Source organism: Mytilus galloprovincialis, chromosome 12 (genome assembly GCF_965363235.1).
Source record: "Mytilus galloprovincialis chromosome 12, xbMytGall1.hap1.1, whole genome shotgun sequence".
Taxonomy (NCBI): domain Eukaryota; kingdom Metazoa; phylum Mollusca; class Bivalvia; order Mytilida; family Mytilidae; genus Mytilus; species Mytilus galloprovincialis.
Genome location: NC_134849.1, coordinates 19,837,438 through 19,852,555, shown reverse-complemented (window position 1 = coordinate 19,852,555; position 15,118 = coordinate 19,837,438). Strand labels below are relative to the sequence as shown.

The following is a 15,118-nucleotide window of genomic DNA, read 5'->3' as shown; positions in this document are numbered from 1 at the left end:
CACATGCATTCAAACATGAGGGGTACTTAACATGGCAACACATGAATTCTTTTTTTTTTTAACACACATAAATATTTTATTCCTAAATATTCTCTATACAATTACCTTAGTCCAGGTAACGTGCTAAGGGTCCCTGTTTACAAAATGAGCATGCATTCTTATTTAGAACTGTGTTCAACTGCATTGTATAAGAATTTTTATACACACTTGATAACCTTTGTATTATGATGCCAATATCTATCTGTCTGTCTTTTCATCTGTCCGTTCATACTTCATATGGCAACTCAAATTTGCTGATAAATCATTACAATAATACTGTCTGTTATTTTTGGATAATGTGGATTCATGTATTTTCGTGGGTACCAATTTTTGTTTGATAAAGGAAAATGTGCATGTCGTGAATATTTAATTTCACGGTTTTGTCGAAACCTGCATACACGCATACAGAAAATTTGTCATTCATTGAACAATTAAGTTCGTGATTAACCTGTTTCCGTCAAATCTACGAAAAATTTGTATCCAACGAAAAATAATGAAATCCACTGTACATAAACATTTATTATCTTTTACTTTGATGAATTGTTTATTATCTTTTACTTTGATGAATTGTTTATTATCTTTTACTTTTATGAATTGTTTCTTGTATTCTGCTTTCAGATTTAGTCAAGAGCTCAAGAGAAGCCATTCCTCACACAGCCAAATGTTTAGATAATTATATTTTACGGAGTGACCTTTGACCTTAAGAGGATAGTTATATATTTTATAACATGATGATTTTATCATTACCCGTTTTTATACATTGACAAGTTATTTATAAATTTTAAAAAGTGTTCATAGATATATATATATATAAATATGTATAATTTCTTAATATGTGATAATTGTGTTTTATTACGGCAGGAAACATACATGTATTAACCAGTTTTCTTGCAGGTTGTATTAATTTTATTAAAAGCCAAATAAGTAAATGCTTTTTGCAAAACTTCGGTTCAGCTTTTAAAGGTAAAAATAATCCTAACTCAACTTGTTTTTATTTTGGAAGTACATAATTCGGTACTTGTAACATTTTAAATAGTGCTTGATGAAGCTTTTAAAATATTTTTCAATAAAATAAATCAGAACTGACTTGTAATGAGATAATTGGTTAATATATGTATGGTTACTGTTTTAATATGAAAATTTATTGTGAATTTGTTTTATTTGTTTTAATGATGTAATGTAAGGTTGATCTGATTTAATTTTAATTTCTGGTTTGTTAAACGGTACGTCTTGTCTGTTGCTTTCCGTCCAAAATCTCTACACTGACAAAAGAGGTCCAGCAGTTTCAAATAGAATGGACCTTTAATCATCGTTATTTAAAGAAATTATTCGAAATACATGAAGTTCAATCTAAATTTAAAGTGAAAATTTTTCATTCAAAGATAATAAGGACATTTTTAAGAGTTTGTTTGAAAGGGGACAGTTTGAAGTTAGAACAGTTTCCGATTTTTCTCATTTAAAAGAAATTTAAGATTTGAATGGAATGGAATGCAATGTTACATATACTATTAACAGGGACTGGCAAATATGGATAATCAATGCTTTTAATGTATTAAAGTCAACAAATCAATTGTACAAACATGAATTTTACATTGATAATAAGCATACTTTTTTTCGAGAGGAATTAGAGGAAAACTGAAATAAAATTAAATTTTCAATATACATGTATGCAGTGTTTTTTGAAAATGAGAATAGTAATATTTAATAACAGTCTATGAACACACTTTTATATGAAATATATATTCACTAAGTTTTTAAAATAATAATGTAGTTTTAAGATTATAGACCCATTTGAGATTTTAAAAAGATATTTTCATAATTAATATTGATTAAGTCATGATAAGTAGTGGAGGTTATCTCCCCTGGCTAACTTTCTGCATGCATTTGTAGACAAAAGAATTCTGGACTTCTGAGGAAATATATTATATAGACCTTGATTTGAAGATGAACTTACTATATTTTAAAGTGTTTTAAAATAAGGATATGATCAAGCTTGTGTTTAATGAATGGAAAAACAGAAGTTAGGAAAATGTTCCTTATTAGGATACAATAATTATAAGCAATTGGGCAGATGGAATAATTAATGGCTGGATTTTTATTTCAAGTATAAATTGTAGTTATATACCCCAAATATACTTACGTGAAAATACATTGCAAAACATAACCCTACATAGTGGTTTCATTGTATTCATTATTTCATAAGACATAATTTTTTTCCATCATGTTCATGAAATTATCAGATGCATTTTCTCATCGTCAAATTCGTCTTTGAGACATTAAACTGGCATTTCTACATAAAGGAAATTACTGGTGCAATGTATGAATGGTGGGTTGTAAAAGTAGCTTGATTCCCCTTTAAAAAAATCTCTTTACTTTCCCTATAATAGTACATGTAGAAGATACTGGCCTTTTGTTGAAAACATTTATAAAATGGACAAAACTTTATCATTTCAATAAGTCTTGTACATTTATTTTATGGTTTTGAACAACTTGACCTGAGTGTTTATTTTTTCGAAAAAGAGGTTATTCATGAAAGGGGATAGTTTGATTAATATTAATTGGCAGAGCAAAGTTTTTTGTGATGTAATATTCTGTCTTATTCTTTTTTTTATTATATAGAAGTAGAAACAAGTAGGATTTTAAATTTTCTCTTAAACATTTTCTTGCCATTTTTGTAGAATTTGCACCTTTTTGAGAAGCACATAAATAGAGGCTTTATTAGATAAGTACAAATCTTTCCATTTGATACAATTTCTAAATATAGATCAAATGGGTTTTTCCCAAATTCTTAAAATAGAGAGTCTGGCAGGTATGTGAAGCGTAAATCTTTGTTGTATTTGCTTGTTGATTTATTTGTAAATTTTTTTTTAATTTTATAGGAATGTCTTCTCAACTATTTAACTTTTTCTTACAATGAATTCTGTTTAAAATGGTATGTGTTAAATTCAAATTGCTTAAATGGAAAAGCTTGATTCAATCACTTCTGAACTTTACCATCTGAATGATTTAGATGTATTTAAACTGGCATTATATTTTTTAAAAGGTTTTGTAAAAATCAAAATAGAATTGAATCCTTTCAAATTGATAGGTTAAGAGATTATTGACATTTGTCATGAAAGAAATAACAATAAATACATTATATCAAACTTTGTACATACATATATGAAATATTGTTTATTCTATGAACATGATTAGATAGTAACTAACTTGTTAAAAACAGCACATTATATGTACAAATTATGATCTTTTTTGTAATTATGTTTTCTTCCAATTTTAGGCAGGATGAAATATATGCCTTGTAAGAATCTTGTAAATTTGTATGATAACTTTTACTGTACATAAAGATATATTTATATAAACTCATTTATAAGGTCTTGATAAAGTTAAGGCCTTCCAAATACTAACAGTGGTTCCTGACCGTTTTTAGTATAGTTTTATTTTTATTTGTTATAATTTGGCACTCTTTGTTTTATTTGTTTTAACATCATCAGTATATCTGTTATATATATAACAGCTTTTTTAATCTTCCTTTTTTCCACAATTCATTTGCATATTTTATAGTCGATCATAATTTTATACATCATTTAAAAATACTACACAAATTTGTCTCGACAAAGTGTTTGTTGCAGCCTTTATAGCTACATTGGAAAGGAATAAGGATACATGGTTATTGTAGTATTTAGATGAAGAGACTTTGCCTTAAAAAATGTAGTTAATTTATCAACTTCGTTATTTATCCATTTATAGGAAGAATTGTCAAGTTTTTAACCTTCAATTGATAATGTTAACTGTTGGGACTCGAATGAGATATACTTAACTAATGTAAGACAAATGTGCCCATTTATGTGTTATATATTCTCTGCTAGGAGTTCAAATTGTTGACCAAAGGTCACTTGCATATCATTAGTTTAATAATATTTGTGTCTGCTTCCAACATGAGAGAACACTATGTATAAACACCAAATATTGTGGATTCATATATTTTCGTGGGTACCAGTTTTTTCGTGGATTGAATCAAATTTGCTTATTCATGGATATTTGATTTCCTGGTTTTGCCGAATTCTACATCCCAGCCTATTAAGGAAAATTTGTTATTCTTTGGACATTTAAATTTGTGGTTCACCTGTACCCACGAATTCCACAAAAATTGGTATCCAACGAATAATAATAAATCCACAGTAAGAGTTATGCAGCAATAATATAAGGTATATGGTGTCTGGTCTATATTGGTGCATAATGCATGTAATCTTACTATGGAATAATTAATTGTATGTATGTAATTTTATATTTATTAACATGAAAAAGGTATTTAAAGATTACAGCTGGGATTTTGCTTAACAAGCTAAGATCAAAATTAAAGAAACAGATTTGCTTCAATGCTAGATTTACATGTTTAAATATTATGGCTAGGATTTTGCTTAATAACAAGCTGAGATCAAAATTAAAGAAACGGATTAGCTTCTATGCCAGATTTACATTATACGGGCATTAAAAAAATATGCTGTCTTTGTGTCCATCATTGTAGTTGTAATATGTGAAGTAAAAAATTCAAATTCCCCTTTCCCAACTCAGTAAAACTCTCCAGCTTTTTTTTTTTAACCGAGTTGGATTTGACAGTCTATGAAAGAAATTAATGTACCAGTATATAAATTTTATATAATTTTGATAAAGACCAACTTCATGTGTTAGTTATGTGCATTTTACACCAGGAAAATAAATAATGGAAAACAATGTCTAATTATTGTCAATTGATAATTTGTATATCTACTTTAATCAAAAATTAATATTCACATTTTTTTTTTTAAATCCACTACATAACCCAAGTTTCAGCCATTTTAGCGCAGACTGCTTTTTTTAAGCGTACAGTGTAAAAGCTTTTATACAATATTTTCTTTTAATACACTTCACATTTAAATACAATTTAATTTTGTTTTTATTTTTTCTGCAGATTTTATTCCTAACTATTTTAAGGAGTTTTATATTACTTGTTTTATGAAATTTGTTTATTGTGAATTTTTAAATCTGTTTTTTTTTGTGTCTAGATTTGCTAGCAAGTATCTGTATTTGTACTCCAGCACCAAGTTAATTATTTCTACCTTTTTATGTCAACTTTCTGGTCAGTTTGACTCCAATTAGTATTACAGATTTATTCAAATTTCAATATTTTTTGCTATATGTTTTAAATAACATTGTATACACAGAAGTATTGCTTAATAAAAGATATCAAGCATGTGGTTTTAGTTCCATGTTGTTACTGTCAGAGCTACAGTACATTTGTGTACCAGTTTGTGATCTGGTTCCTTCCTTAAACTAGACCAGCGGTACCAGATTCAGGATCAAACTGATCAGAAACTGACCCTTTTACAGCAGAAGTTTTTATTATAATATTGATAGCAGTTTTAAAGCTTGTACAAATGACAAGTGAAATATTATTACCTGTATTTATAACATGCTCAAGTAATTATTCCGTGTTTAACAAAATCTGGTTTGTAAATTCTAAACATAAAAATAAAGTATAAAAGTGCAGTTGAGATTATATTTTATGACAGTATCTTTCAGTCTCTGCATGTCTGATTTTTCAGGCATTTGGTGTTAGTTTCAGTTATATAGATATAAGAAGCTGTGGTACGAGTGCCAATGAGACAACTCTCCATCCAAGTCACAATTTGTAAAGTAAACCATTATACCAGTAGCTCAAAGTACTGCCTTCTACACAAAAAATGAGCATGTAAAACCATTCAAACAGGAAATCCAATGAAAGCTCCCTCACAAGCAAACAACCCATTATTGTAAAATATAAGGGCATACACCACAAGCCAATTCACCATTGACACAAAATACCGGTAGTCTGTTGAATTGTAGGGTATTAACACCGAAGACCAATTTGAAGTCTTGATTGACTCTTTATCTATAGATCAATGAAATTTGGTTGATGGGCATACACAAAGAACAAAAAGATGTTTTACATTATAGATGCTGATCTTTTTCGCCAAACAAGCACACCCAAAAATCAAATACATTTCAAATTGTGTCTAGATGCTTCTTTTTTACATATTAAAAAAAATGCTGATACTGAGCATTCATCTTTTATGGGGTGGTCATGATTTTTGTCTCACCATCAAAGAAAGTTGCAGAATACAAGTAATAGGAATTGCAACCTAGCTATTTGTATGAAGCTTTATATTTCAGAAGGTAGAAGACTGTGATGGTTCATACATTGTATGCAGATACCTTATGTTATAAAGATTCTGTCTGTCATAAGTCTATTGTCCTTTACTCATTTTCATGGTTCAGTAACTGCTGGGGGAAAGAAACACAAATCCTTACTAATTTTGAGTAAAAGGGCAACTATTTGGTATATAGACTCCTTGCAATGACTTCATTATAAGGTGACCATATCTGACTGGTAGGTTTTGTCTGACCAGTGATAAGTTTTCAGTAGTTATGTCATTTCTTTTAATAGATACTTTAAGCAATATAAATTCCCATTTATTGGTGTATGGAATGATGTAAGGTGAACAAGTCTGTTTCCTGGTACCTTTGATAACTATTTACACTGCTGGTGGACGTATCACCAGCCCAGTAGTCAGAACTTCGGTGTTGACATGAATATAAATTATATGGTAATTTTAATAAATCCTGTTGTCAAAACTTTAAATTTTTTCGAAAACTAAGGATTTTGTTATCCTAGGAATAGTTTACCTTAGTCGTATTTGGCACAACTTTTTGGAATTTTGGGTCCTCAATGCTCTTAAACTTTGTACTGGTTTGGCTTTACAACTATTTTGACCTGAGCGTCTCTGTAGATGTAGATGAAACATGCGTCTGGTGTATTAAATTATAATCCTGGTAATAACTAATTTCAAATAACTTTGACCTAATTTTTATAGATTATTGGTCCATGTTAAGATTTTGTGTATGGAATGATTGTAATGTATTCATGTTTGTCCAGCATGATTCATTTGAACTTATGATATTTGTCGTAAAACCTTCATATTACAGACCTTCAACATTAATTTCATTGTGATCATATTAAAGTTATTATAGCAGACGAGACATTTCAGCTCTTGATTTCCTTAGCACAATTTTTTCTTTCTTCACTTAGCTTATGGAGCAAGCCATTTCAGGAAATTTAGAATCGAAACAATTTGAAAAAAAACCCAATAAATACAAATTTGGAGTTCTTTGATTTGACTTGAACAGGGATCGAACCAACAATCACAAGACCACTGAGGCCTTTCTCTTTAATTCAGCCTTACTATAAAAGCTGTGAAAGCATTTGGTAAAACATGATGTTAATAACTCCATATCAGAATTGTCACTTGATATTGTAAGGTGAAATATTTTACCACATCGCTATGCAGCCTAAGGCCGTTAGTTTTCTCGTTAGAATTGTTTTACATTGACATTTCAGGGCCTTTTATGGCTGAGTATACGGTATGGGCTTTGCTCATTGTTGAAGGCCGTACAGTGACCTATAATTGTTAATTTTCTGCGTCATTTTGATCTCTTGTGGAGTGTTCTCATTGGTAATCAAACTACATTTTCTTTTTTTTATATAAATCAACATTTTCAGCTTTGACACTCTTATTGGTCTACAGTCGGAATAACATCTCCTTGTCTTACACTTAAGAATTGAATGCTTCTTTTTGTAACTTTATTGGGGTGTAAAAGCGTTGACCGAAGTACATTTTGTATGAAGTGCGGAAGCGCTTCATTCTAAAAATGTGCGCACGGTCAACGCTTTTACAACCCTATAAAGTTACAAAAATAAGCGTTCAATACTTATAATTACATTTTTTTAGCTAAGATCATGAAAACACAACTTACATCAAGTTTTTATTTAATTTACCTGTGCACTTTATTATGGGACCTCGTGTCATCATGAATGATAAGTGATTGTGTGATACAACTGCTTAAGGAATAACACGTGATGTGCAGTTAGCCAATCAGAATAACGTATTATAATGAAACATACATCTAATGTAATTATAAAGTTTTAAAACTTTAAAGTTGTGCTTTCTTTCCAGAAGTGGCAATTTGTATGAACACATTTGGGATAAAAATTTAAAAAAAGTTCTTAACAGGTTAAGTTTCAGACCAAATATCAAATTCTTATTAACTTTTATACCAAAGTGGTGTTCTATCATATATGTATTTAAAAAAATCTCTCAGTATAAACATGACCAATACCAGTTCTTGACCTGCGTAGCTGCATGTAATTGATTGAGGTTGAATGATTTGAGTTCAGGGGGAATTTCACGTTTTGCTATTTGAATTGTACTTAAAAAGAACACAAGTTTGTGGTCTGAAAGAAATGTAAGCATCTTGAGATATGATGGAAAAAGAGATAACTCTTGTAATGGTAAATATCTAAGAGCTGTGTCAGTGGTTGTTTTTTTTTTGTGTAATGTCTTCAGACAGGGAAGTTTGGACTGTTATCTCATCTTTCATACTTTACATAGTGATTTAGAGTTAGTCATATATACTATAAACACATTATAACTGTTAATAAACTGTTATCACAGAGATATGTCTCACTTTATGGTAATTTCAATAATGCAAATGTTGAAATTAAAATAGCAACACTTTAACACGTAAGCTTTGTAAATGTTCAAAGTCAATGAACCATGACTGAAGGTACATGGCTTAACAATCTCCATGGAAATGAGATGTGCCAATGCTAATACAACTGCATACTATTGACTAATCATAAGTAGTTCCCTTTAAACAAACCTAAATGTAAACTAATACATGTAAACTAAGCAAAATTTAAAAGTCAATAGACCATGACTGAGGAGGCGGGGCCAAATAATCTCCATGGAAATGAGATATGCAAATGCTTATACAACTGCATACCGATTATCATTAACTTACCACTAGTGGTTCCCCATATACTGACCTTATCACAAACTAATACATGAAAACTAAGCACAAGTTTCAAAGTCAATAGACCATGACTGAGGGGGCAGGGACAAACAATCTCCATGGCAATGAGATGTGCCAACACTAATACAACTGCATACCAAATATCTTTGACTTAACACTAGTGGTTCCCCATAAACTGACTAAATCACAAACTAATACATGAAAACTAAGCAAAAGCTTCGAAGTCAATAGACCATAACTAAGGGGGCAGGGCCAAATAATCTCCTTGGCAATGATATGTGCCAATACTAATACACCTGCATACCAAATATCTTTGACTTAACACTAGTGGTTCACCATAAACTAGACCTAATCACAAACTAATACATTGTTGATGCCAGAAACGGCATACCTACATTGTATGTATCGCTTTTTACTATGTCAAGCGAGACAAAAACTATGTTGACCTCTTGACTTCATTTTTTTTCGTATGAGAGATATATGAGAAGGTAAATATATATAGAAGTAAAGCAAATTTTTCTTAGATTTATTGTAAAATTAAAAAAAACAAATAATAAATAATATTAGCACTTTTGTTCAAAATCAGTTTAAAAATGTTTAAATATCCTAATGTTTACTACACAATCACATTTTTTTTTTTTTAAATTCTGTTATTCTATTGCAGACATGCAAAAAATCAAAATCAATCACAGTCATTAATATTAAGAATACAATGTATCTTATATATTGATTTGTCATATCACATTTGTACATTTGAAGATGAATTAAATATCTTAGACCATAAAATCAATCATTAATTTTATGCAAGTCTCTTTCGACCCACAATGAAAGAATATCCGCCATTTGTTGACTTCCTTCCAAAACAAATGCATGGTCATGATCATCTTTACATAAACGAGTGTCTGCATGAGGAAATTTGTCTCTGAATTCATAATAATATGACTTTGGACACCAGTGATCGTCAGAACCATAATAGAAGCTTATTTTCGACAAATGCCTCTTAATCAAATCTTCATCAAGTTTTTGAACTTTCTGCATTTCCATGTTTGCCATATACATAACATTGCTTACACAGAATGAATCGAATAACGACATGGAGGCATTATAAATACAATCTGGCACCGTCTTGCCACGGAAATACCATAAGATCAGCCTAAACTGCATATGAGGGGAAAGATATGAGAGTCCTTGCACAATTAATGCTCCAAACCATCTTAAATATTTCAGTAAAGGTGTCGCCACTTGTCCTTTTGGTGATTCCGCCATTCTTTCTATTGTTGGAAACAACATGAAACATCGTAACACCTGGTGATCAAGATCATCTAATAGTTTTAAAATCATATAACATCCTATGGAATGGCCAATTAGAACAAGTTTTACATTTGTTGGAATGTTGTCTTTTATAAATGTAAGCTTGTGTTTGATTTGCCCTTCCAATGAGCAGACACTGTATGATGCTTTCTCTGCAAATAGAAAAAAAGAAATTCACATAAATAATGATAATTCAGAAATTGCTGTGGCTGATGTTGGATTAATAATTGCAACTTCAAGATTTTTTTTTTTTTTTATGATATCGAAATTGTAAAATGCAGTTGTTTTTATCTAAGAAACCTATCCTGTAGCACGTTTTGGGTTTTGGACAAAAAACATAAATAATTCTTTACAAGATATACAGGTCCAGCCCAAATATCAAATCCTTTAAATATACCTGATGCTGTGTAATAAAAAAAAAATCTTCTCTCAGTTCAATGTAAATTCAGAAATTCTTGCATGCATTTATTATTGCGATTCTGTCATTTATAAATGTTGAAAATGCGTTTTAAATTTTAGCGATATTGAGAAAAATCCTGTTTATTTCATGTTAAAGATTTCAAAATGCGAGTTTAAATTATTGCGATTGTAATCCTGTCACATTTTCACAATAATAAAAACCTTGCAATAATTTCTGAATTTACAGCAAACAAAATTAATACCAGGTGTGTATGTTAGTGATTAGGGTTGGATGTATACTGAAACATAACTTAGCATTCTTAGCACTGAAGCAAAATTATAAATATAATTCATAATGTCATCAAATTTGTTCAAACCAAGAGGACAAGTCTAAATACTACTAAACGCTGTGTTCTTGTCTTGTCAAAATTTTCAAGTCTTTAGGGATATAACCCTTGACTTATAAGTCACTCACAAACTGATAAATGATCTGATGATGCATGTTATTGATTAACATAAACATGAGGAATATCTCTTGGTGGGTTATTATTTTTTGTTTATTTTTTTTGTGGGCATCTATCTTCAACTTTTATTAACCCCTTTTCATTATCATATGTTCTATGTTTTTCTATATATAATCCCAGAATGAAAATGACCTACCTATAGCTAAGTTATCTGCAGATTTTGGTATTGACACATGTCCTGCGTGAGAAATAGTCCAGACTGGGATGGTATATTTACTATTCTGATAGAGAACTTTCATAAACTCATCATAATACTCGGCTATACCAGGATTTCCTGTAAAAAAAAAATTATAGAGAATTTTTATGAAAAACATTTCAACAGATTCAACTTTTTTTTCCTTTAAAAATGTAAAAATATAAGTGAACCAACACCTGAAGTGGTGATTGTGCGGTAGGGTATATGTTTCTTTATGTGTTTGTACATGTAGGGTATGTGTTTCTTTATGTGAGTGTACATGTAGGGTATGTGTTTCTTTATGTGAGTGTACATGTAGGGTATGTGTTTCTTTATGTGAGTGTACATGTAGGGTATGTGTTTCTTTATGTGAGTGTACATGTAGGGTATGTGTTTCTTTATGTGAGTGTACATGTAGGGTATGTGTTTCTTTATGTGTTTGTACATGTTGTTTGCAATGAGTATTATCTGTGTTAATTTTTTATAAACTTAGTATGCAAGACAAATTATAAAAAAAGAAGATGTGGTATGATTGCCAATGCGACAACTCGCCACAAGAGACCAAATAGGGCATCTTCAAATGACAACATTTTAGCCCCTTTGAACATACTGGCTTTCCGTATTTTATGTTCTGGAGGTAAATCAATTGGACTAATAAAATCAATGTTTACATTTTAATGTGGTGAAAACCTAAAGGGTAAGACATGGTTTAAGTGCTTGTTTGTTTTTATTTATGAATACAAGGATATGTACATTGTTACATGAAAGTCGATGTACATATTTCTTACCTGGTATAATGAGAAATACAACCCCTGACTGTCCTAAAGTTCCATACTTCAGAATGTGTGTTGGCATACCGAGTATATGGACAATTTCACTTTTTCTATGTATATCTTCCATTCTGTATATTTATTATCTAAAAAAAATAATAGAAATGTATGTCTTCAAAATTTTTAAAATATTAAAGTAAAAATAAATCAATTATAGTATTAATATTCTAAATCATTTTAAAAAAAGTTTGTAGGAGTCAGCACCAGACATAACACATGTAACAATACAAAAGAAATCATGAAGAATGGTGGATAAATTCAAGACACATTACACCTTCACTCAAATGAAAAGATGCTATTCATTATTTAAAGTTGACATGTTGAAGTTACATGTTCCTTCCCTTAACAAAGACTGGCATCTGTCTTTTGTTGCTGAATAGCAAGACATCATAGTCTAGCGGAACACACATCCTGGTCTCAAGGGTTTTCATGCTGTTAGGAATGCATTTTGACGTCATAATTTCCATTGATAAAGCATTCATAGTACAAATTCAGATGACGTACAAAACCAAATGATCTGGCCATACATGAGGGTAGGATTGCCCTTTAACATCAGGCGTCAAATGGTCATTTTCAGCTACAGTTAGCATCAAATTGTTTAAAATTTTACCATGATTTGCAAAATATCCTTATTTTAATATGTCAAAGGTCTCAAATAATTATCATTAAGTACTGTAACATGTGTAATGTTTTGGAAAATAAAATCATTGTATTTTTTTATTGTCTGAAAGAACACTGAAGAAAGTGTTCATTTTATCGTCATGCGCCAAAAAATAAACGTCAGTTGGCAAGAATTTTCACCGTTATTCATCATGAAAGTACCTCCATTACAATCCTGATACATTGCACATGTGGGCTGTAATGGGGGTATATTAGCGTTAAGAAAATCTAGCCAAATGACGTTAACTTTAATTTTTGGTACACAACAAAAAATTTACACTTTCTTTAAGACAATAAAAAAAATCAATTGATAATGACGACTCATGTTTAATTATTTCCAGAACTAATAGTAAAAATTAATTATTAGAGACCTGGTCCATCTAACAAATCACAATGAGACTACTTTGACGAATCATGGTAAAATTTTAACCAATTCGACTCTGAATCGGGGTCCGTTCGCACTCAATTACTTTCGCGCCCATTCAAGTTCGCCTCCTTTCACTTTCCAACCCTACATGTTCACACCCAAAGTATGTTCGCACCCTACACATTCGTGCCCAATATTCGAATAAAAATTGGGCATGAACGTGCAGGATGAGAAAGGAATTCGGGTGTGAATATGTGAGGTGTGAATATTTAGGGTACAAAAGGGTATTGGGCGCGTAGGGACCTAATACCTTCGACTCTAACGGTTGTCAACAAAATTTACCGTTTGACGCAGGACGGTTAAGGGCATTTACACCTTATTGCAAATTCCGGTTGGCACATACTACAATCACTTTTCCATTGTGGCTTCAGAGATTTTGTTTTATGACATCAAAATTTTACGGGAACCTGTGTGATATCCAGTAATGGCGGACAAATAGTGATAAGGTGTATTCCTACACTCATATACCTTAATTATATCGCTATTTGTCCCTCATTTATACTGGACATCACACAAGTTCCCAAAAAATTTTGATGTTATAATAGAAAAACCTGACGCCACAATAGAAAAGTGATTGTTGTATGACCTCAAAAGCTCAAGCGGGACAGATGCAGGTCAAGTCATCTGTCGCCAGTGGCAGTGTCAAGGGTTTGGATGGGGTTAAATAATTAAACAATAATGCCCTTAAAAAATGAAGATTAGAGAATAACGGGCCAAAAAAATGAAGTTTAGAGAATAACGGGGTTAATTTTTTAATGATTAGAGAAAACAGGGGTGAAAATTAAATGTCTACAGTGTAACCGGAGAGCACGTATCTACTATATAAATTCATATCGTCACCACCGGGATTCGAACCCCGGTCTTCTGCGTGACAGTCAGTGCGTTAACCAACTGAGCCAAAGAATCGATTCCCTAGCTCAGTTGATTAAGACTGGCTAAATATGTTCTACCTGTACTAAGAGGAAGCAACCCTGCTACACTATTCCATACCTGCCAACTGTCACTATTTCCGGGGGATTTCCCCCATGAAAGCTCCCAAATGGAAATTTTGAATGAGCAATTTTGTCCACAATCTTAAACAAAACAGTTAAATTTATAAATGCTATAAGCCATTAAATGTATGAAGAAGCCAAAAAACAACATTATAATGCATTTAAAGGCACCCTTTAAGGTTTTTTGGGACCACAAGAGTCCTCCTGCACCTAAAACCCCCATGGGCATTTTGAAAAGTTGGCAGGGATGCTATTCCCCCACCACAAGAGTCATCATATCTTAATATATGACTCTTTACAACACAAACCCTTGCTATACTCCAGAAAACCATCATGGATTTTTAATCAGGTGCCAAATGTAACCGGAGAGCACGTATCACCTCTACAAATTCATATCGTCACCACCAGGATTCGAACCCCGGTCGTCTGCGTGACAGTCAGTGCATTAATCCACTGAGCCAAAGAATCGATTCCCTAACTCAGTTGATTAAGACTGGCTATATATGTTCTACCTGTACTAAGGGGAAGCAACCCCACTACAACAGAATAACAGACTCCCCCTCCAGACCCTCAAAGTGTCGGATCAGTAAAGGAGCAGACATTTGAATTATTAAGATTGACTTACTATTTATTCCCTAAATCATATACAAGTTGAACGATTAAGGGACAATATGTTATTCGTTATATTCCCTGTCCATTTCCAGGAGAATCAGCTCAGCACAGTTCAGAATTTAGACTGTACGTCAAAGTTTAATTCGCTTCCATCATTGAAAAAAATCGTATTAAATTTTATAAAATGAACCACTTCGGCATTTGCAATATACTTTTTTAGTTTTTTCTACACTATGAAAATTGACAAATAATATAACATC

At 31.3% G+C, this 15,118-nt stretch overlaps 2 protein-coding genes across 15 annotated transcripts in view; one reads left to right on the top strand and one right to left on the bottom strand.

Annotated features, from left to right (window-relative positions):
• The window catches only part of LOC143055509 (protein scribble homolog), a 77,236-nt gene extending 71,671 nt beyond the window's left edge, over positions 1-5,565 (top strand). For all 14 annotated transcript variants that reach the window (XM_076228670.1, XM_076228669.1, XM_076228668.1 and 11 more), the window contains one exon: positions 658-5,565. The gene's annotated coding sequence lies outside the window, so the exon portion shown is untranslated. The remainder of the gene's footprint in view (positions 1-657) is intronic.
• Positions 5,566-9,442: 3,877 nt separating this feature from the next.
• On the bottom strand, positions 9,443-14,982 carry LOC143055508 (lipid droplet-associated hydrolase-like). Its single transcript, XM_076228655.1, has 4 exons — positions 14,872-14,982; positions 12,126-12,253; positions 11,299-11,436; positions 9,443-10,391 (listed from the first exon to the last, which is right to left on the bottom strand). The coding sequence occupies exons 2-4, from the start codon at positions 12,235-12,237 to the stop codon at positions 9,715-9,717; spliced, it is 927 nt and encodes a 308-aa protein (XP_076084770.1). The 5' UTR covers positions 12,238-12,253; positions 14,872-14,982; the 3' UTR covers positions 9,443-9,714.
• Between the last annotated feature and the right edge of the window lie 136 nt (positions 14,983-15,118).

Coding starts and splice junctions, on each gene's coding strand:
- LOC143055508 (XM_076228655.1), bottom strand. CDS start 12,237: ATGGAAGATATACATAGAAAAAGTGAAATTGTCCATATACTCGGTATG. Junction 11,437..12,125: donor TGTATTTCTCATTATACCAG/GTAAGAAATATG, acceptor TTTTTTTTACAG/GAAATCCTGGTATAGCCGAG. Junction 10,392..11,298: donor TGCAGATAACTTAGCTATAG/GTAGGTCATTTT, acceptor TTCTATTTGCAG/AGAAAGCATCATACAGTGTC.